The sequence below is a fragment of the Mytilus edulis genome, chromosome 4, assembly GCF_963676685.1.
Source record: "Mytilus edulis chromosome 4, xbMytEdul2.2, whole genome shotgun sequence".
NCBI classification, from domain to species: domain Eukaryota; kingdom Metazoa; phylum Mollusca; class Bivalvia; order Mytilida; family Mytilidae; genus Mytilus; species Mytilus edulis.
In genome coordinates, this window is record NC_092347.1 from 5514776 (window position 1) to 5538254 (window position 23479).

At 31.5% G+C, this 23479-nt stretch overlaps 1 protein-coding gene across 6 annotated transcripts in view; it reads right to left on the reverse strand.

The window, feature by feature from the left end:
• Positions 1 to 8553: 8553 nt before the first annotated feature.
• Positions 8554 to 23479, reverse strand: part of LOC139521681 (cilia- and flagella-associated protein 43-like) — a 73723-nt gene continuing 58797 nt past the window's right edge. For all 6 annotated transcript variants that reach the window (XM_071315198.1, XM_071315196.1, XM_071315195.1 and 3 more), the window contains 15 exons: positions 22955 to 23046; positions 20416 to 20622; positions 19744 to 19914; positions 18929 to 19057; positions 18254 to 18373; positions 17308 to 17415; positions 16913 to 17088; positions 15508 to 15745; positions 15073 to 15185; positions 14357 to 14516; positions 12641 to 12714; positions 12312 to 12402; positions 11484 to 11567; positions 10659 to 10812; positions 8554 to 9093 (listed from right to left, as the gene is read on the reverse strand). In XM_071315198.1, coding sequence (XP_071171299.1) covers positions 8924 to 9093; positions 10659 to 10812; positions 11484 to 11567; positions 12312 to 12402; positions 12641 to 12714; positions 14357 to 14516; positions 15073 to 15185; positions 15508 to 15745; positions 16913 to 17088; positions 17308 to 17415; positions 18254 to 18373; positions 18929 to 19057; positions 19744 to 19914; positions 20416 to 20622; positions 22955 to 23046 — 2087 coding nt within the window. In that variant the 3' untranslated portion in view covers positions 8554 to 8923. The remainder of the gene's footprint in view (positions 9094 to 10658; positions 10813 to 11483; positions 11568 to 12311; positions 12403 to 12640; positions 12715 to 14356; positions 14517 to 15072; positions 15186 to 15507; positions 15746 to 16912; positions 17089 to 17307; positions 17416 to 18253; positions 18374 to 18928; positions 19058 to 19743; positions 19915 to 20415; positions 20623 to 22954; positions 23047 to 23479) is intronic.

The following is a 23479-nucleotide window of genomic DNA, read 5'->3' on the forward strand; positions in this document are numbered from 1 at the left end:
ATCATTAAAAAAAAATTGTAAAGTGAATGAAATATAAAATAAAAAATTAACTGATTTAATAAAAAAAAATGGATTTTATTGTACTTTTGTATTTGCAAAATTTATAAAGAAGTTAAATTAAATGATAATAACTCTAGCTGGTTAATAGAAATTCAAGTTGATGGGAACATTTTATATTTCAAGTATGATTTATTGTATATATCATATCTTTTACTTCATATACATGTATCATGATTTAAGTTCAGAAACATTAATAAATGTGGCAAAAAATTGTGTTAATTTATCAAAAATTTACTGAAGTAAATATAAGAAGATGTTGTACGAGTGCCAATGAGACAAATCTCCATCCAAACCACAGTTTATAAAAGTACACCAGTATAGGTCAAAGTATGGTCTTCAACACATTTTAAGACACATAAAGTTTGAAACATCAAGAATGAGAAAAAGTGTATAGAGTGTAGTATTATCACAAGTTGTTTTGGGGAATCATAGCTTAACTTAATGCCACTTGGTAGGGCTTGAATTAAAATATTGTTTGTTTGCCCTTTACCGACCGACCCTATAAATTCGTTCCTACTGAAAATCTTTTATTTGTATTTACCAGCAATATTTTATTATATTTTTTCGTTCCTACCGAAAATCTGATATGTGTATTTCCCGCTCAAAACTTTTTTACCGGAATCCTCTGGTTTTATCTTCCCCGTTTGGTATCACGTGAGCGTTTGACATGAACACTTGCATTTAGAGATTCAAAGCATTTGTTTGAAATCGATGTTGAAAGTTTTGAAATCATGATATGACGGACGTTGCCCTGTGTTTTTATACTTGAAGAGCAGGGTTCATTCAAAAAAGTTTGTCCAATACAATATTATCATCGTGTGTACAAAATAAATTGTAAACGGACGTTGAATCCTATGTAGGGATGGCCTTTGGTGATCTGTAGCTCAGAGTGATTATGTTAATGATGCCTTGGACCAGCTTTGACGTATTATTTATATCTGACATGAACCAAAGGCCTTTAAAGGAGAGAATAATTGGCATTAAAATCATCAAGTTTTTCCAAACAGACCATTTATACATGCTATGTGAAATACGTGACTATTTCATTCTAATAGTCTCAGAAACTTCATAGTAAAAGCAAATAAAACGACAATACTGTACAGACAAAAATGATATCATGCAGATTTTGTTTCTATAAAAATATTATACCTACCTGCCTACCCATGACAAAAAATGTACCGAGCCAAGTTCTTTTTTGGGAAAGAAAAATAAAATATTTTACTTCCTACCTACCTACCTACCTACCTACCCTGTTTCAAAAAACAGGGTCGGAAAAGGGCAAACAAACAATATTTTAATTTAGGCCTAGTATACCCCTGCTTAGAAGTATTATGTTTTACTCTTGTTTGTCCAGGCCTACATCTGTCCATCCATTTATCGTCACATGAAATATTCAGTTTTCTCAGGAACTACAAATGTGAGAATGCTGTTCCTTTTGATGATTGTCATGTTCATAACTAATCTACTACTTATTTACTACATACTTGTATATTCTTACACATAATGAACATTTATGAACTTTTGTATCAAGCTTCATATGAGCATGCTTTACTATGTAATGTGCTTTTACATTTATTGGTCAATTTCTGGTTTTGATCATTAAATTGCCTCACAGTTCAACTTGTCTCCGTATGAGTTTTCTATCTCTTTCAGTAATCTGTTTCCCCTTGAGGTTGAAAGCAGTTTGAAGATTAGGGCAATAATGTGTAGGTCTCGTGTTCTAGATATCGCTGTCAGGATAAGATATGGGACAAACAGTAGAATATATTGGTCTTGCAATGAATCAACTCCTACAGTGCATAAAAAGTAAACCACTAAAACTTCATAACATTAAACAATGAAATTAAGACAGAAACAATGGATAGGGACAAACTGAGGAGATTAGCTCATTTGTGTCAAATATCATTCATAAAGAAAAAAGTTTTGCGAAACTTACTCATGATGGCTTTGCTACATTTGGCCATCACATAGAGCTCAAGACTACTTTTAATTTATGCTCAAGAGTAAACTTGGCAGAGGTTAGATTGGTGGCTGCTTTACTTCCAGCTGCAAATATGTTCATATTCAGGACAAAATATTAAAGCAAATGCTTCGACCAAGCTGGGGATCAAAACCCAAGACTATATTAAACCTAGGTGAGCATAAGTCTACAAAGTGGTATGCAGAGATAGATTTGCAGTCCAAGGATAAAACCAGACACAATCATATTTATTCTCCAGCTTGTGCTGTTGTCATGACCTGGGCACTCATCACTGAGTGTCCTGCAGCTGATGAGAGTCTCACTGAGCAAGACTGAGTTATTACATTTCTTTGGCAAGAATTGGCTATGAAGATGTTAATTTCACTAATTTCAACACTTTTTTTTTGTGATGATGTGTTTGAATTGTCAATTCTATGTATTCATGTATTATACTGGTCATAAAAAAAATTGTATTGGCCACGATGGACTGGACCAGGACCAAATCCAACTTATGGTATGTTGATGTAGGGCAGAGAAAGTTGAAGATTTTTTTCTCATTTTTCCAGACTTTTGAACTTACTTATTATTCTAAATTGTTTAGTGGCAAATATTGACCATCTGGATCTACTTGGCACACATTAAATCTGCATGGGGTCAAGACAGGTGCTGCATGTAGAGCAGGATCTGCTTACCCTTCCAGAGCATCTGAGATCATCCTGAGTTTTTGGTATGTTTCTTGTTTCCAATTCTTTAGTTTCTATGTTGTGTTATGTGTACTATTGTTTGTCTGTTGGTATTACTCTGTTTTAGCCATGTTATTGTTGACGTCTTTAAAGTCCCTCTGGTATCTTTTGCCTCTCTTTTGTAATCAAGAAAAACATCAATGTTGATTTTTCATCCCCCATGTTCTATATTCATAATATCTGAGGTAATGCTGGCTGGTTAGTGGAGTCCATGGATACAATTTTGCAGGTCAACCCCCTGAAAGGATGCATTTTGGTACAAATTGATCTAATTGTTTTTGAGTGTGTTTAGTTAATATTTATGACAAAACACTAAATATATGAGAAGATGAATTAGCTGATCTTTTGATTTATGTGAACTATCTCCTCATATATTTGGTGTCAAAAGATCAGCTAATTCAAGTCGCTGGATAGTTTATAAAATGATTATAGTAACCCATATATATATATTTATGCAATTAAGTTTATAGAATGTTTTTATACCCCCTCTATAAAGGAGGGAAGTTTATGTTTGACCTCTTTTTTTTTTTTTAAAGTTTTGTTTCATTTTTGGCTGGAACCACATTTGTTTTGTAATTTGTTATCAGTCTTCATGTGAATATTCTATACTGTGTGATGTGGTTTAAGATTCATCATCATCAACTTCTTGTTTATCAAATACTTATTGGCCATTTGTAAATTTTTATCTAAGCAGCTGCAAATGAGAGTTTTCTGAAATTTCATTTAAGGCTTCATGCCAACATGCTTTACTGATCGAAACTTTTTCAAATTCTTCGCTCTTTAACTTCCTGTTACAGTGACTTGACTGTTAGTGTTGCTCTCCACCACATTGCAACTCATTCAAAATTTTGACCAAATTGCAATTTGTTTTATTAAACCAAATTGTTCAGTCAAAATGTGAAATTGCAAGGTGATAAAATAAAATATACTTACAATCCTATAAGACTTTAACTCCACTTTAATGATGTTGTGACAAAATTAGTTTATCAGTTTGTATAGTTATATTATAGTCATTTCCATGCTGAAGAGGAACTGTTTATTTTGAATTGCTATAAAATTGTCCAAACTAAGCTTTCATATAGTTTTTCTTTCTAAAAGTATTCTATATTTATAAGAATCAGATATCATTTTAAATAAAACATCATATATTCAGTAAAATATGTGTGAAATAACAATATGCAATTGATAAGTTTTCAGGGGAGATAACCTAGAAAATTATTCTTTTGAATAAAGACTTTTTGAAAGAAAAGTTATTATCTCCCCCATGGAAACTTCCTACAAACATATATTGCAATTTTACACATATTTTACTGAATATGAAATGTTTTAATTCACATAATGTCTAATTCTTATAAATATAGAATACTTTTACCGTAGAAAGAAAAACTATATGAAAGCTTAGTTTGGACAATTTAATAGCAATTCAAAATAAACAGTTCCCTTTCAGCATGGAAATGAATATAATATAACTATACAAACTGATAAACTAATATTGTCACAACATCATTAAAGTAAAATCTGATATAGATACTAGCTATCGATCTGACCATTCTCCTGTTTCTCTCAGTTTAAAATTTTATAACCAAGAAAGGGGGAGGGGTACTTGGAAATTCAATAATAGCTTACTACATGATACTTATTATGTGGCTGAGATTAAAAAGTGTATATCAGACACTGTTAATCAATATAACCTATCAAATACAAATACTGGGGAAGAAACAGAATTATCTGTAAACCCCCATATATTTTGGGAGTTATTAAAATGTACAATAAGAGGGAAAACTATCTCTTATACTTCATATCTAAAAAAAAAAGTCAAAGGGAAGAATCTGAACTTGAACAACAATTAAACATTTCACAAAATAGATATGCCCTACACCCAGACCAGGAACTAAAAACTGAAATTCAAAACATAGAGGAGAGCCTAAAAACATTAAGAGAAAAAAAAATAAATGGAATAATTGCAAGAGCAAAAGCAAAATGGGAAGCAGAAGGGGAAAAATGTACAAACTACTTTTGCAATTTAGAAAAAAGACATTATAATGAAAAAATTATTCCTAAAGTTATCAACGAAAATGGAGAGGAAATCTCTGATCAATTCAAAATATTGGAAGAACAGAGAAAATTTTATCAAAATTTATACTCATCTAAAAATGCATTTTGTAAAACGGAACATGAAAATATATTTTTCAATAAAAATAACTCTTTTCTCAATTGTTTATCGGAAGAACAAATGTTAGAAGCTGAGGGAAAATTATCAACTCAAGAATGTCTGAATGCCTTAAAAAACATGAAAAACAATAAATCACCAGGGGTAGATGGGTATACAGCAGAGTTTTATAAATTTTTCTGGAATGACCTTAAGTTATATTTACTTAATTCCTTTAATTATAGCTTTGAAGAAGGCTCTTTATCAATTTCGCAAAGACAAGGCATTGTTACATGCATCCCAAAAGAAGGGAAATCTAAGTTTTATTTAAAAAACTGGCGACCTATCACCCTTTTAAATGTTGATATGAAAATATGTTCTGCATCCATCGCAAATAGAATTAAACCTTTGCTCAAACATATTATTAGTGAAACACAGTTAGGATTTATTAAAGGTAGATACATCGGGGAATGTACAAGACTTATTTTTGACTTAATAGAAAGAACTGAAGAAGAAAATATACCTGGACTTCTACTTCTTTTAGACTTTGAAAAAGCATTTGATACTCTTGAATGGTCATTCATAAATAAAGCACTTGAATTCTTAGGTTTTGGTCCTGATTTCTGTAATTGGGTAAAATCTTTATATTTTAATCTCAAGGTGGAATCATAAATAATGGTCATTGCTCTAGTTTCTTTAATATAGAAAGAGGGGTTCGTCAAGGGGATCCTTTATCCCCTTATCTTTTTATACTGGCTTTGGAACTTATGAGTGCAGCAATGAAAAATAACCCAGATATTAATGGTATTAAGATAGATAACTCTGAATATTTGCTTAGTCAGTATGCAGATGACTCAACCTTAACTTTGGATGATGATGAAAAATCGTTAGAACAATCTCTATATATTTTAGAAAAATTCTCTGAGTGTTCTGGTTTACGAGCAAACTTAGAAAAAACTGAAGCCATTTGGATTGGGTCAAAAGCGCATTCAAAAGAAATATTTCACCAAGGAGAAAGATTAAACTGGAATCAGACAGGGAAATTTAAACTCTTAGTATAAACTATGATCTATTTGCTGTCGACAAGACTGCCTATAATTTCAAAGAGAAAATTGAAAAGATAAACTCATTATTAAATACTTGGATTTACCAAGATCTTACATACCTAGGAAAAATAACAGTCATAAAGTCTTTAGCATTGCCAATTCTCATTCAGTCATTAACAATATTGCCAAATCCCTCTTTTGAAAATTTTAAGAAAATTGAAAATATTTTTTTTAAGTTTCTATGGAATGGCAAACCAGATAAAATCAAAAGAAATGTACTAATTGGATCATATGATACTGGAGGACTAAAGATGCCTCATATTGAATCCTTCTGTTATTCATTAAAAATGACATGGATCTATAAATTATTAGACCCTTTCAATCTTTCTCCTTGGAAAATTCTTTTTAATGATAAGTATAGAAAATATGGGGCAGATAAAATATGGATGATGAATAAGGATAGTATTGAACAAATTTCAATATATTTTAATATATTTTGGAAGGACATCCTTCTAAATTGGGCTAAACTGAGGAATGCTTCCCATGACCATAATGATTTAATGGGCCAACCTATTTGGTTTAATAAACTTTTAAAAATTGATAATAAAACTATTTTTTATGAAAAATGGTGTGAGGCAGGAATATTTTTTGTCAATGATTTACTGAATGAGAACAATGAATTTCTCTCTTTTAATCAATTTAAAGAAACATATGATATCGATACAAATTTTCTTCAATTCTATGGTATATATCATATGATCCCAAGTAGTTGGAAGGACCAGATCAAAAACTGTGAAAAGAAAATCAACATTACTTGCGATAATTTAGACTTTTTGAAAACAAATCAGAAATCATGCCCATATTTTTATAAATTATTTTTGGCTACTTATCATAAAAACCCCACAAAATCACAAAATAAATGGAAAGAAATTTTGCATATGGAAATAGCTCACTGGGATCTTTTCTATATGCATCCTTTCAAGTGTTCTTTGAGTAATAAAATGATAATTTTTCAATACAAAATTCTGCAAAGAACTTTAAGCACAAATAATCTGCTATATAAGTGTAAACTTAAAGAAACACAACTATGCAGTTTTTGCAATGAGACAAAAGAAACAATAGAACATATTTTTTGGGAATGTTACATTGTCAAAAACTTTTGGTTTCAACTAGTTGATACACTACATTCAAATTGCAATTATGAGCTTCTGATATCAAAACAAAACATTCTCTTGGGATCAGATATTATAGATATCTCAGGAAATTTTTTCACTGTTCTCATGAAGTACTATATTTATTCTTGTAGATTGAACTCACTGTTACCTTGTGGTAAGATTGCACTAAAGAAATTGAAAAATTATTACATTGTTGAAAAACTATCTTCCACTTTTCACAGTTCTCCTGCAATAGGTGAAAAAATAGAAAAAAAATGGGAACCATTTCAACAACTAATTTTATGATACAAGAAAGATAACTCATACTTAACTGAAAATAAATGTGTAACACAACTTGATGCACATCACAATTGGACAGTGGTTAGTGTGCATCAAATAGATATTATATATATGTATGTATGGAAGAATTAAATATGTGTTACTATGTTATGATAATATGAGTTGAAATACTGGTTGGTTTTTGTTTTTTGTTATATTGTTAGAGTATGCCACTATATATATTATGATATGAGTACATGTATGAATAGAATGATTAGATTGCATAAATAATAATTATAATCGTTTAATACCAATTTAATCATTTATGAATATAAGTCAATGATTTTTGATATTTATTTTATTTTATTTATTTTTTGTTTGTTTGTTTTTTGTACTTTTTGTTTTTGTATTGTTCTTTTTTTTGTTTGTTTTTAGTTTAGTTTTTTGTATTTTTGTATTTTTTTTTTTTGGGGGGGGGGGGGGTTTATTTGGTATAGGGAGGGGGATGTTTATAAGCACTGACACTGACAGGTCAAAATGAATAAACTTGTATTGTATTCCTCTTTATAAAAAAAAAATGCATATAGATATTGTATGAGATGAAGAAATACCAAATAAAGAATTATAAAAAAAAACATCATTAAAGTAGAGTTAAAGTCTTATAGGATTGTAAGTATGTTTTATTTTATCACCTTGCACTTTCATGACTTGGCTGTGGTTTTCTACAGCAGTTGGTTCAAATTTCTGACCAGTTGAACAATTTGATTTTATAAAACAAATTGCAATTTGGTCAAAATTTTGAATGAGTTGCAATTGGTGGATAGCAACACTAACAGTCAAGTCACTGTAACGGATTACTTATATTCTATGGAACTATAAATAAGAGCTTCCTGAAATTTGTTATTAGACTTTGATCAATGTGTTTTCAGATTCATTGTTTAACAACAAGACCAACATCCCAAATCTCCTTTCAGATCTAACACTAATCTGCATCTTACTCAAGCAAATTTTCAAATAACATATTGCATCTTTGTCATATAAATATTTAAACTCTGTGCACAGGTTTTGTAAAACTCTATCAAACCTCTTTTTGAGATATTCTGCTCTAACAAGGGTTGAGATTAAAATTTAAGCACCTGAATTTCATAACAAAACAATATGCTTTAGGAATGTAATAGTTTATTACTTTTCAATAAATACATAGTATGTAAGTAAAATAAGGACGGCATGTAAATATTAAATCAATTAAATCACAAATATCACAGAAAAATGTATACATGTCCAACTGCTTTTTCATAAACTTAATTGGTTAACACTGTTGACAAAGATAACCTCCAATTCTCTTAAGATATACTGAGATGTTTCTGAATCTTGCTTGTTAAGTTTGATAAACTGCATAATAAAGTTCTTTTCCAATGAAGATAAACCTCTAGTTTGTTTTGTAAATATTATAATGATTTCCAAAAAGCAGTCATAACAAAGTGATCAAATTCAAATTGTGTTTTCTCTCCCTATTCCATATAATGTCACTGCTAGTGTTCCACTTGAACTAATGCTGGGAATGTCCTCATTCTTAACCTCTCCACTTCAGCACGTAGAACAGCTACTTCCTGTGCCTGAGCTTTGGCTAAGTCCACTAGTTTCCTTCTTTGTACTATCTCCATGTATCTCTTGTCTTTTCCTGCATCAGATCGTCTGTCAGCTACAAACATAGAAATACAACTAAGGAAAAATTCAAATAATCTTATTTTGTAAATATAATATTTCATTAACCAACTTAAAGTCATATGAAACTTCAAGTTAAGACAAGAGTGCACACACTATAATGTCTCGCCTTCTTTACTAATCATTGATATTATGTTGATAGTCCTAAATATAAAGCTTTATTACAACTGTCACATAAACTTAACATTCCTTAACCAAGAAAACTAAACATTGACCAATGAACCATGAAAATGAGATCAAGGTCAGATGAACCATGCCAGCTAGACATTTACACCTTACAATCATTCCATACACCAAATATAGTAGACCTATTTCATACAGTATAAGAAAAACAGACCAAACCACAAATACCTTAACACTGAGCAATGAACTGTAAAAATGAGGTCAAAGTCGAATTAAACCTGTGCGACTGACATATAGATCATAAAATATTTCCATACACCAAATATAGTAGACCTTTTGCATATAGTATAAGAAAAAAAGACAACAACTCAAAAACTTAACTATAACCACTGAACCATGAAAATGAGGTCAAGGTCAGATGACACCTGCCAGTTGGACATGTACACCTTCCAGTCCTTCCATACACCGAATATACTAGACCTATTGCTTATAGTATCCGAGATATGGACTTGACCACCAAAACTTAACCTTGTTCATTGATCCATGAAATGAGGTCAAGGTCAAGTGAAAACTGTCTGACAGACATGAGGACCTTTCAAGGTACGCACATATCAAATATAGTTATCCTATTACTTATAATAAGAGAGAATTCAACATTACAAAAAATCTGAACTTTTTTTTCAAGTGGTCACTGAACCCTGAAAATGAGGTCAAGGACATTGGACATGTGATTGATGAAAACTTTGTAACTTGAGGCATCTATATTCAATGTATGAAGCATCGTAGTCTTCCACCTTCTAAAATATAAAGCTTTTAAGAAGTTAGCAAACAGCACCGTAGCCGGATCACTATCCCTATGTTAAGCTTCTGCGACAAAAGTCGCAGGCTCGACAAAAAAAAGATGCATATGTTTTTTATAACTAACTGGATAATTTTCATTATAAAACTTATGTTCATTTACTTTTTTTTGAAGAAAATTCTTTAATTTGTCCACATTTAGAAGAAGTTTCCTTTTTTCAATTGCTTGCCTCCAGGAAGCAATTTTGCCGAAATATTTTCCGTATGCAAGGAACCTTAGCGTAATCCTTCTTGAAAAATCTGGTTATCGCAGTACACATGGATTTGTCTTTGAAATTAATTATTATCTGATTGTACATATTATACAAGTGCTCAATATCCATGCTTCTTTGTTGATTGTTTACTATAAGGTAACAATCAGTAAACTACAGCTTCAAAGCAGGGCAATTAATAAGCTGCCATATTTGTTAAATCATAACAGACAGAGACCCAAGAAAAATGTAGATTATACGATATTTCTGCGTAAGAAATGATAAAATCGTGCACAGAAGACTAAGTTTATGATATATACAGGAGACAGAAACTTGATTTATTACATAAATATTTATGCTTAATTCTCACCATTAACTTCATCAATAAGCTTTCTCTCATTCACTGTGACATTGCGTTCCATCAAATCAGAATCAATGTTGGTATTATCAGTATCCTTTGCTTTGATTGTCCTGTTATGTTCTCGCAATATTTTCTTTTGATGTGCCAACTTTTTCTCATGATGCTGAAATCAGATAAAATGTTTGTACCACACATAGCATAAATACAAGGAAATTCATAAGAATTTGATATGTCCATAATTTAAAAGAAATATAATAACTTAAATTTGAATATTTGTTCAATCAAATACTACAAATGGTATTCAAATAGTATACACTCGTAGCAAAAAACACTTAATGATTGTTAAGGGGGCTCGCGGGTCTAAATCAAATTTTTTATTTAATATAGGATTTCTCTATATTTTTCTATAAATGAACTTTATCTTATACTAAATAGAAAACTGAAATAAAAAAATGGGGTCACTGTTCATTTACGCTCACAATCTTCCTTCGAAAGAAGCAAACATTTTTGTTAATGTCCTTTTTTTCTGTTGAACTAATAGGAGAAATAGGCATAATATTGAAATAAAAAAAGAACTAAATTACAGAAATCGCTTAAATTTTACAATTATTTAGTTTATGTACAGCTTATTCGATAACACAACAATAAAAAATATAGGTCACCGATGAGTTAAAAAAGATATTTCAATTCTAATGCCAAAGCTTTTTCAATGATATCTACATTTTAAAAGTCACCTGGGGCCAACACGAACTGTTTTTTTGTTGCTGTCTGGTATTAACTTACAACACATATCATCCTATACATGTATTGCTAATTACATTAAATCAAAACTACCTTGAGCTGTGTCATAATTGTTTGTTCAAGTTTGTTGATTTCATCAGCCTTCTTTGCCTCATACTCCGCAACATTGTTTAAGAACTGCAAAACATATTTTCATATTTTAATACATATTTCCTTAGAAATTCATTAAATAATTAAACTTTGTAATAAAAAACAAAAAGCAAGATGTATTTTTTCTTGTCAGTTCTTTCAAACACTGCTTCTGCAGATTAACTGTTAACTTTGTGGATTGTTTAGTCTCCCTAATGAATCCTATAGCTAAGGAAATCAAACTATTTATTTGTCAAACTATGCCAATTAATTAAATAGATAATATCAGGAATATTTCTATTTTATTATTTTTTTTCATGCCATTGAAAATTTGAAATGATATCAGCATATCACGAAAAACTTACAGTAAATCTGTGACAACACACCAGATTTTATTTCAAGGAATTTGGTTTTTCACATTAATTTTGTTATGATTCCTGGATGGAATGAAAATCTAATTATTCTTAAATTTCATGAAAAAATATTCATTCTGACATGACATACAAGGACTATTTACTTTTTAAGCTACTGAATTTTTGGATTTATTTTTAAGAAATAGTTGATGCAAGCTATACTTTATTGTAGTTTTAACATGGGTAGGCATTATATTATCATTTTTGCCCGAGCGATAGTGAATATTTTTTTGCAAACAAATTTTATTGGATTTAGAGCATGGGTTTATTCACAAAGCGAAAGAAGCAAGTCATATTAGAATAAAGATTACACAACTATTCATGGTTGATAACATATATCACAGGAACCAATCTAAAACATCCAAATTATTTAATTTACCAGTTGAATTTCTCTGGTAACTTTCATGAACTGAATATCTTTCATCTTGTTCTGGAAGTCTTCCATTTCCATAAGCATCTTCTTGTGCTCCCTGTCAATTAAAAGACACAAACTATTTAATCAGGCAACAAATATCACATTTTTGCAATTTTAATGACAGAATAAAATGATCAGGTAACTGTTATTGTGGATATTGTCCTTACATAGCGTCATTTACTGTACAATTTCTGTATGTTACACTAGACCAGTCTCAAGAGGATCTATTATAGTTTGAAATGAATGATCCTGTATTAACCTTTTAATTTTTGAAATGAAAAATAACTTATTACCATTCAAGTTGTATAATTCCTTTTCTAAAGTCTTTACTTTCAACCATACTAGAAATTTTATCTTCTCCAAGTTTCTACAATTTAAGAGATACAATGTTATTTATTTTATACAATTTAAGACATAAAAAAATGTTATATCTTTATTTTAAGACAACAACAATGTTATTTCTTAAATACATTTTAAGACAATAACAATGTTATTTCTTTAACAGAATTTAAGACAATAACAATGTTATTTTTTTAATACATTTTAAGACATTTACATTATTATTTCTTTAACACAATTTAAGACAATTACAATGTTATATTTTTAATACATTTTAAGACATTTACATTATTATTTCTTTAACACAATTTAAGACAATAACAATGTTATTTTTTTAATACATTTTAACCCTTTCGCCGACGAGTCCCGGTTTACCGGGATTCACGCTTCAGACAGCTGACGATGAGTCCCGTTTTACCGGGATCGGAATACCTCTTTTATGTTTCCCGCTCAAACAGTGCAAACGTCGGTTATCTTTCTTTGATGGATAACCCGGATGAAAGTGTAAACATGCCGGTTCCGTTTGTTGAAAACCGTGTCAAAATCAGAGAAAATTTACGGAATTTACGAGAATTTGAAATGAGGGAACATTTTTTTTGAAAGAATATGGAAGAATTGAAGCCAAACTAGTTTACTTTTTTGACATAAAATGTCGTTTTATGTACAAAACAGTTGGAATGGACATCGATCAGTGTGAGGAATTTGTACAGCCTCATAAAACTTTTCAAAATTTTGCCGTTTTGGGTTAAAAAATTACGATTTGGGGTGAAAGAGTCGAATTTTGAGAATTTCACCTTGATAATGACGAAAATTTGAAAATTTTGATATTTTATGAAGAAAAAATTGTCAAAACATGAACAAAACTGTGAACATGGTCTTAGTGAATAAAATAAATACACAAATAACTATAAACAAGTTTTTATTGACATTTATTATGAATATTTCCAACTTGAGTAATAGTAGCCAGGGACGCCATCGTCTCAGAGTAGCTTCTGTCTGGGCAGCAATCGGTGAAAGGGTTAAGACATTTACATTATCATTTCTTTAACACAATTTAAGACAATAACAATGTTATTTTTTTAATACATTTTAAGACATTTACATTATTATTTCTTTAACACAATTTAAGACAATTACAATGTTATTGATATTATAAGTCAGCTGCAATATCAGGTGAAAATTATATAGAACTACTACTTTAATTAATAGTTTGATTTTTCAGTGAAAGCTAAATGCTTTTTTTCACAAATATTTATAGAATAACTAATGGAAATAAAATTGAGAAAGGAAATGGTGAATATGTCAAAGCGACAACCACCCGACCATAGAGCAAACAACAGCCGAAGGCAACCAATGGGTCTTCAATGTAGCGAGAATTCCCGCACCCGTAGGTGTCCTTCAGCTGGCCCCTAAAATATGCATAATAGTACAGTGATAATGGACGTCATACTAAACTCCGAATTATACACAAGAAACTAAAATTTAAAATAATTCAAATAAAGAAAACTTTCAAGTGACCGAAACAACATCATTTCACTAATGTGCGTCCATGGCCTTTGAATTTTTAGTGTAGTTGGATTGCTGTCTTTATGACTCAAACTTGTTAATTTGAATGTCTATTTGCTTTAAATGAATCAATGGATTGCATAAGATGAATAATTAATTCCTACCTTGATATTTGTATTAAGTTCTTCAACAACACTACGATGAATTAAAGCACTATTTTTGTAATCTGCTATAAAGGTGCTCGTATCTGTTTCAACTTGACCTTGTTTCAATAACAGCTGAACTTCTAAATTCAAGTTAACTCTTGCTTCATCATTCTTTAATCTGGAAAAGTCAATTGAAAGTTTTAATATTAAACTAGATGAGTCTAATCAAATAAATAAGTCTTTCCACACTACAAACATATGGAATTTAAATTAGAAATATCATTAGTCAGTCACAAAACCTTTATTTTATTCATCTTGAATATTATAAAATATCACTATTGGTTTTTTTTTAATCAAGGACTATAACCAAGCATAAAAAAAGCCAAATAAACAAATCTATCTGTATTGCACATCAACCATTTAGTGTAAAAATGTTTTATTTATTACCCATAGATCTTTAAAAATCATAATTTTCTAACACAGCATGACTCATATGACATTAATCATAATTTCATAAATAACATATGTGGTTCATAATACTTTTATTTAAATGTCAATCTTAAATGTGCTTGATTTACAAAATTAGTAAAAAAAAGTTATTTTCAACAAATTTCCATATTCTTAAATTGCAAAAGCAAATATCTTTACTAATTTATAAACTTTTACGGTTTCTGTAATGTCAGTACTGTTTTATTAGAAAATGGTGTGAATCGTATTCCAGAATAAACACATACTTAGATATTTTCATCTGTAGATCTTCAATCTCATTCTTCAGAATTTCATCTTCATCTTGTCGTTTTCTGTAAAATGCTTCCATTTCTGCAAATACTAACGCTTTTTGTTTTATCTGAAAAATATGATAACAGATTTACTAAAAGTAATATTCTCATTTTCTACTTACAAGTCTCCAAACTAACATTGACAAAAGAATTTGCTTTCTTTTGCCACTTACAACTGTTTCTAATTGTAACTTGTGGGATGTTGGTATAACAGCACAACATAAGAAAAACTGTGAGAAAGGGGAAGGACAGAAAAAACTTGTTTTGGAAGACATAATAGAAGATTATGAATATGACAGATAGATAGATGCCAAAGGCTCCAAAAAAACTTTTAATTGTTTAAACAGTCAGCAATTAACAAAAACATTTTAGGAATATCATATAACTTACAAGGAACTCATTTTCTATTTTGATCCTTCTAAACTTGCAAAGTCTTTCCCAAACAGACAGTTCAACCCCTTCAGGATTATTGACATCTCTGTCCAGATCATTGATGGCAGTCTCTACGTTATTTTTGGCTTGAGCATGTTGTCTGGCAGTGGATGGACGGTCAGCAAATGGATTGGGTAAACCATGATCCCCTGTGGAAGGTGCTGCAGGAGTATCAAATCCTTTCAGACGTGGTATCCTGTACACAAAAAATATTATAAAAACTAGTACATTCTGGAGTTTATTAGTTTTAAATATATCTTTATTCTAATATATTTAGCTTTTTTTTTTATCCTATATTGTTTATAATGAAATGTTTTATTTGGTTTATTGGCTGCATGTATCAACAAATATACATTGACAGAATAAAATGAAACACTTAAAAAATTTGTTAAGTCTTCATCAATCTTGCCGTTTTTATAATGGGTTATATATGCAAGATAAGCACAATTATTGTACCTATGTGACAAAAAGTATTTGTCGAAAGTTTTACCTAAACAACCAGTTCATATTTCCTCTGTTAGTAGATGAAAACAAGTGAAACTGTGAGCTACTGCTCACTGATTATACCCCCGCCGCAAGTGGATAATTTTAATAGTGTAAAAATGTATGCAAGTTTTCATTAAACAGGAAGTTGTTGAGTGATGAATCTGAAAACGCATCACTCGATATAGCTGACTTGTATAAATCCTGAAACCAAATTTCAGAAATCCTTGTATTGTAATTCCTGAGAAAAATGTGACGAAAAATATTCAATGGACGGACAGACTGATGGACTGATGGACCGGAGGACGGACTGAAAGACAGACAGAGGTAAACAGTATACCCCCCTTTTTTGAAAGCAGGGGTATAACATACATCCTAGAAATTATTCATCGTTTAAAACTTACTTAGGTCTACGTCTGAAAAGTCTGTACAGCTGATCTTGTTGTAGAGCTGTTACATCATTAAAACTTACTTAGGTCTATGCCTGAAAAGTCTGTACAACTGATCTTGTTGTAGAGCTGTTACATCATTAAAACTTACTAAGGTCTACGTCTGAAAAGTCTGTACAGCTGATCTTGTTGTAGAGCTGTTACATTAATAAAACTTACTTAGGTCTACATCTGAAAAGTCTGTACAGATGATCTTGTTGTAGACCTGTTACATCATTAAAACTTACTTAGGTCTACGTCTGAAAAGTCTGTACAGCTGATCTTGTTGTAGAGCTGTTACATCATTAAAACTTACTTAGGTCTACGTCTGAAAAGTCTGTACAGCTGATCTTGTTGTAGAGCTGTTACATCATTAAAACTTACTTAGGTCTACGTCTGAAAAGTCTGTACAACTGATCTTTTTGTAGAGCTGTTACATTAATAAAACTTACTTAGGTCTACGCCTGAAAAGTCTGTACAACTGATCTTGTTGTAGAGCTGTTACATCATTAAACTCTCGTTTAAAGGTTTTATCCATCGCTTTGTCTTCATATTGCAGATTCTCATAGTCATTTTTGTAGGCATCTAAATGTTTCTTTGATTCAATCATTGCTGCTGCTGTCAGTGCCTGAAAATAATAATAACTGACATCTAAACGTCTGAAAAATCTGTTTGCAAAACAAAAATTTGGACTAAATGTTGGGAAACAATTTTTAAAATTTCACCAGATCGTAAAAAATGAAGAAAACTTCATCTCTGAACAAAGAAATTGTTTGTAAATAGTTTCAATGAAGTTTCAATCAATAACAAATCAAGATTGATGACACATTTCATATATAAATTTTACCTTCAAAGATTTCTTGTGTTCAACCAATCTGTTGAGTTCTTGCTCCTGAGTTTCTAACTCCTCTTCCACCAATAATGAGGCTCTCAGTCGCAGAATCTTCAATTCCTCCTACAACAAGATTTTGAGAATAAGTTTATGACATGATTTTTGCTAAACATTTTTTTTCTTTACATTCCAAACGAAAGATGGAACCTTTACTGAATCATGTTTTAATTTCATTTGCATTGGTTAACAACTTAGGTCTTAAAATATTTTTTTTTTTCAAAACTTCCAATTAAAATTCATTTGAACAAAACATATTTCAATGCATAATATTTATACTTAAAAGCATTGAAAACTTTAGAATATAGAAAATCTGTATAATTTCTTTATATATTGACATGTTAGTAACAATTTATAGTACAGCATAGATGCCAACCCCTTTTGAGACAATCAGTAACAAACTATCAAATTTTCCGTATTTTTGAAAAGTTTTCAGTAATCATTCAAAAACTTGCATTTACCAATAAAAATTACTGACGAGTGGTTGCAAAATGATGTGCACTAAAATTTGTCGTTCAACATGTTGTCTGTAGTATGAATTCCATTCATTAATTGTTCAGATGTTCTCGACTCGTACATTTTCGTTTTGTCAAGGAGAAGTAGAGAAAGGGGGAAAGCTACTTCATAAAATGCAAGTTTTCCTCTTTGGAAGTCAGTTAGTTCCCATCAATAGGTTGATAACTCCCGAGAAACCGGAAACATTACATTGTCGTTTTCTAAATACCGGACCAGGACGGAAAAGTAATGATAAAAATCCGCGATTTACAAAATTGAACGGCGATGATTGGGAATCCGTAACTATTCGACTTTGACCGTAATAGCGTAGTTTGTATTGCAAAATCGGAAAAACTACGGAAAAATCGTAATGGTTGGCATCTATGAGTACAGTCACTTTTAAACAAACCTGATAGACCACCATCATGACTTTGATTTTCTTCATGAAGACCTGAGTTAACATTTCATCAAATCCACCCATACTATCCTGAATAATGCTCTGTAATTTTCTCAATTCTGTTTCAAGTTGCTGCAAAAAAAAAAATATTCATCATCAATAGTCTCAAGAAAGGACATGAAAACACAACAATTTTAGAACAAGGAAATCATCAGTATTATTTAAACTTTTTATTTGCACCAACCTTGCAGATTAAAACTTATATAGCTATATGTAACAGATCAAAGTTATATGATTATACTCTGAGTTATGACTTACTCATGATATCAAGTATTTGGTAAGTAAGATACTGGTGAGTGAAGGATGTAAAAATGCTTCACATGGTTCAGCAGTCTAACTTGATGCTTGATTCAAAATTTCAAAAAAGCCTTGATTTGTAGTTTTAAGAAAAGTGATTGCAAAATTTTACTTGATAGACCAAGAGAAACCGGGACAGATCAAAACCAGTAATACCACCCTCTTATGGATAAGAGGTACAATAAGCTTACTATATTAATTCAAATATCTGCCAACTATCCTAAGCTTGTGATGGGGTGACATTCATTATCAAAATAACAGCAGCTATAAAATTTATAAAATTAGTTTTATAGCCATGCTTATGTTCAACAGAATCAAAATAAAATGTACCTTGCGATATTTTTCCCTCTCTTCGTTAAGATCTTTGACTTTCTGTTCGTATTCTCCAGCCAACCTCTTTTCATCTTCAGTCCAGTCCTTTAGTTCTTTGGTCTGCATGAACAGTGGCTTTGGAACATCCTATAAAAATAAATCGTTTATTAATTTGATTGTCATATAAAACAAATAAGCTTTATTTTCAAAATGTCCTACAGATAAATATATTTTATTTGGTATACTATTCAAAATTAATAATAAACAAATCAATTTGATTGTCTCCCTTTAAATATCATTTGGATATTGTCTTGTTGATCAGTTTTGTTATATTAAGTTTTATTGTCTATTGCATTTTTTAAGATATACGCAAAAATGCAAATAAATTGTAAAAATTACCATTAAAGAAAAATAACTCCAATAAGGAGTCATCAGACAAGAACTTGTTGAATTATTTCTAGATCTTGTTTTTCTGATCAGTTATGCTATTCAAGCTTCTGTCTTTCTATTATAGTTTTCAAGATTATAGACAAAACTTGCATTTGACCCCTATGCTCTATTTTAGCCATGTTGGTCATGTTGGTTTGCAGACTTGGTCATCAGACACAGAATTTTGCTCTAGATGGTATAAATTGATTTGAAAAATCTTCTTTTAGTTTCCTGAAAATTCTAGCTAAGACAATTTAAGTTGTGTAAAAGTCCACGAATGTAGACATTTTTGGACTGACAAAAATGATGTACAACAATGGAATCTAGGATTGCTATATATCAAGACTTAAATAGCAGGGAAACTAAATAAATAAAAAAAATATGTGTCAACACTTTTAACCCACCTTTTTGAGTTCATCCTCTTTTTTAATCTCCAAAACACCACCCATCATCATGCCCAAACCTCTCTCCCTAGCATTGTCACCTTTCTCTTTAAGACGTCTCTCTTCTTCCATTTTGTCTTCTTCTTCTTTCTTTTTCTTTTGTTCTGGTGTTAGATATTTCTCAACTTTAACCTTTAAAATATAGTACATTTATTAGTAATGGGAATGTTTTATACTTATTTCAATGTCCATGCATTAAAAAACAAAACAGGTCACAAGCCTTCCAAGGTAATCAATTGTCTCACCTATAATCAGCAAACATATATATATGCAGACTTCAGCCATTTTGAAGGAGAAGTAGATTAAAAAATGAAATTAGCAGAAATAGGCCAGTCCATGAAAGTTAACCATAAAAAATCACTAAGATGAAAAATAATGTGTATCAGTTTTGTTAAACCCTGTCAAGTTGTTTTTAATTAATTGCTGATAAACTATGAGTGAGGTGCAAGCAAAAGCCTTTTTCTGAGCAGTAAAGCTGTTTTGAATGCATTTATCTTTCAATGAATTAAAAAAAAATCAACAGCATACAAAATCATTGGATATAGAACAGTCTAATGAATAAAATATGGAAGAAATTATATAATAGTTGCATATTTTTATTGTTTTATAGGTTGATCTTGTTTTGATACAAACCTCTTCATCTTTAACTTCCAGCAGTTGTTCAGGTTCCTCATAAATGCTGAGTAGAGGCAAAATGATTTCTTCATCTAAATCTATATCATCCATGATTTTCTTTATACGCTTATTCTTTTCTTTTATTTTGCCTATTTCAGAAACCTTTTTCAAGTGAATGTCAGCAAATTCTTTGTTAAATGCAACTTTGATTCTGTGAATGGCATCCTATAAAATACAAGTAAATATAATAAGTAAGTATGTTAAACACAGCATCATTCATTTACTTTGAAAATTACACAAACAAAATAACATTTAAAAAGTATGTTAACTAAGGATTTTCTTATCCCAGGAATAGATTACCTTAGCCGTATTTGGCACAATTTTTTGGAATTTTGGGTCGTCAATGCTCTTCAACTTTGTACTTGTTTGGCTTTATAACTATTTTGATCTGAGCGTCACTGATGAGTCTTATGTAGACGAAACACGCGTCTGGAGTACTAAATTATAATCCTGCTAACTTTTTAATCTTTTGGCAATTATTGATGGGTGCAAAATGTATAACAGGATATGCTTATCATTCAAAAGCACCTGAGATCATCCCTTGTTTTTGCTGTGGTTCGTGATGCACCTCAGATCATCCCTTGTTTTTGGTGTGGTTCGTGATGCACCTCAGATCATCCCTTGTTTTTGGTGTGGTTCGTGATGCACCTCAGATCATCCCTTGTTTTTGGTGTGGTTCGTGATGCACCTCAGATCATCCCTTGTTTTTGGTGTGGTTCGTGATGCACCTCAGATCATTCCTTGTTTTTGCTGTGGTTCGTGATGCACCTCAGATCATCCCTTGTTTTTGCTGTGGTTCGTGATGCACCCGAGATCATCCCTTGTTTTTGGTGTGATTCGTGATGCACCAGAGATCATCCCTTGTTTTTTGTGTGGTTCGTTATGCACCTGAGATCATCCCTTGTTTTTGGTGTGGTTTCGTGATGCACCCGAGATCATCCCTTGTTTTTGGTGTGGTTTGTGATGCACCTGAGATCATCCCTTGTTTTTGGTGTGATTTGTGATGCACCTCAGATCATCCCTTGTTTTTTGGTGTGGTTCATGATGCACCTGAGATTATCCCTTGTTTTTGGTGTGGTTCGTGATGCACCTGAGATTATCCCTTGTTTTTGGTGTGGTTCATCATGCACCTGAGATCATCCCTTGTTTTTGGTGTGGTTAGTGATGCACCTGAGATTATCCCTTGTTTTTTGTGTGGTTCATCATGCACCTGAGATCATCCCTTGTTTTTTGCTGTGGTTTGTGATGCACCTCAGATCATCCCTTGTTTTTGGCGTGGTTCGTGATGCACCCGAGATCATCCCTTGTTTTTGGTGTGGTTCGTGATGCACCTGAGATAATCCCTTGTTTTTTGGTGTGGTTTGTGATGCATCTCAGATCATCCCTTGTTTTTGGTGTGGTTCGTGATGCACCAGAGATCATCCCTTGTTTTTGGTGTGGTTTGTGATGCACCTGAGTTTATCCCTTGTTTTTGGTGTGGTTCATGATGCACCTCAGATCATCCCTTGTTTTTGGTGTGGTTCATGATGCACCTGAGATTATCCCTTGTTCTTGGTGTGGTTTGTGATGAACCTGAGATCATCCCTTGTTTTTTGGTGTGGTTCGTGATGCACCTGAGATCATCCCTTGTTTTTTGGTGTGGTTCGTGATGCACCTGAGATCATCCCTTGTTTTTTGGTGTGGTTCGTGATGCACATGAGATCATCCCTTGTTTTTGGTGTGGTTCGTGATGCACCTGAGATCATCCCTTGTTTTTTGGTGTGGTTCGTGATGCACATGAGATCATCCCTTGTTTTTGGTGTGGTTCGTGATGCACCTGAGATCATCCCTTGTGTTTTGGTGTGGTTTGTGATGCACCTCAGATCATCCTTGTTTTTGATGTGGTTCATGATGCACCTCAGATCATCCCTTGTTTTTGGTGTGGTTCGTGATGCACCTCAGATCATCCCTTGTTTTTGCTGTGGTTTGTGATGCATCTCAGATCATCCCTTTTTTTTGGTGTGGTTCGTGATGCACCTCAGATCATGCCCTGTTTTTTGGTGCGGTTCACATCTCTAATTTGATATCTCCTGTTTTGTGTACTGATGATTGTCTTTTGGCCTTTTTTTTTTTTGCCATGGCATTGTCAGTTTATTTTTTACTTATGAATTCAACCTATAGCCCTGAAGACTTAAGTGTTTGCAAATTTTCCTTCCATTTTCCCAAAAAGGATGCTTTATTTGTACTAGAAGAATATTTTTAAAAGTCAACAAATACTTTCCTACATTCCACAATTAAAAAAATATGACGGTAGAGATGAAAAATTTTATGCAACCACAGTGAGTTCTGCTGAGATCAATTTATAATCATAAATAGGAGACGTTGGTTGAGATATGATAATTAAGGGTAACTGTAGGTGCTATATATATCTTTGTCTCTAAGAGGAGGAGACAGAACATTTTGAAAAAAATGTAAGTATAATTTTAAGTCACACGACAAGTCTCTCATGTTGACTAACCTCAAGTAAAATGATTTGGTTGATTTTCTGTTCTCTTGTATGAAGATCAAACTGACTGTAAAACAAATCACTTCCTCCACCATACTGGGCACCTGTCAAAAATACAAATAATAACATTAATTTCTGAAAGATTTTGTAAAAAGAAATCACATGTTTCTTCCCAACCTTTAGTCAGAACATTTGTTGTTTTTCTCTCATCCCAAACCCCAAAAAATGAAGATTTTTTAAAAGTCAAAACAATAACTTGAGTAAACACAAATCATTGCGTTCTAATTTTTTGGCTTATCTAAAAGACTATGTACCATCATTTCATTTAATAAACTAAAACACATTCTAAACCCCATTCCTGAACTTGTTTGTCATATTGGAGTCTTCATTAAGCAGTCTATAGAACTGAGGGGGTCAGACCCATGTCAGACAAGCTCATGATGGTGTTTTATACATAAATTTATAATTGAATTTTTAAAATATGTTCTATTATATTCTATAATATTGTATTGTATTTCATTGTATTGCATTGTATTT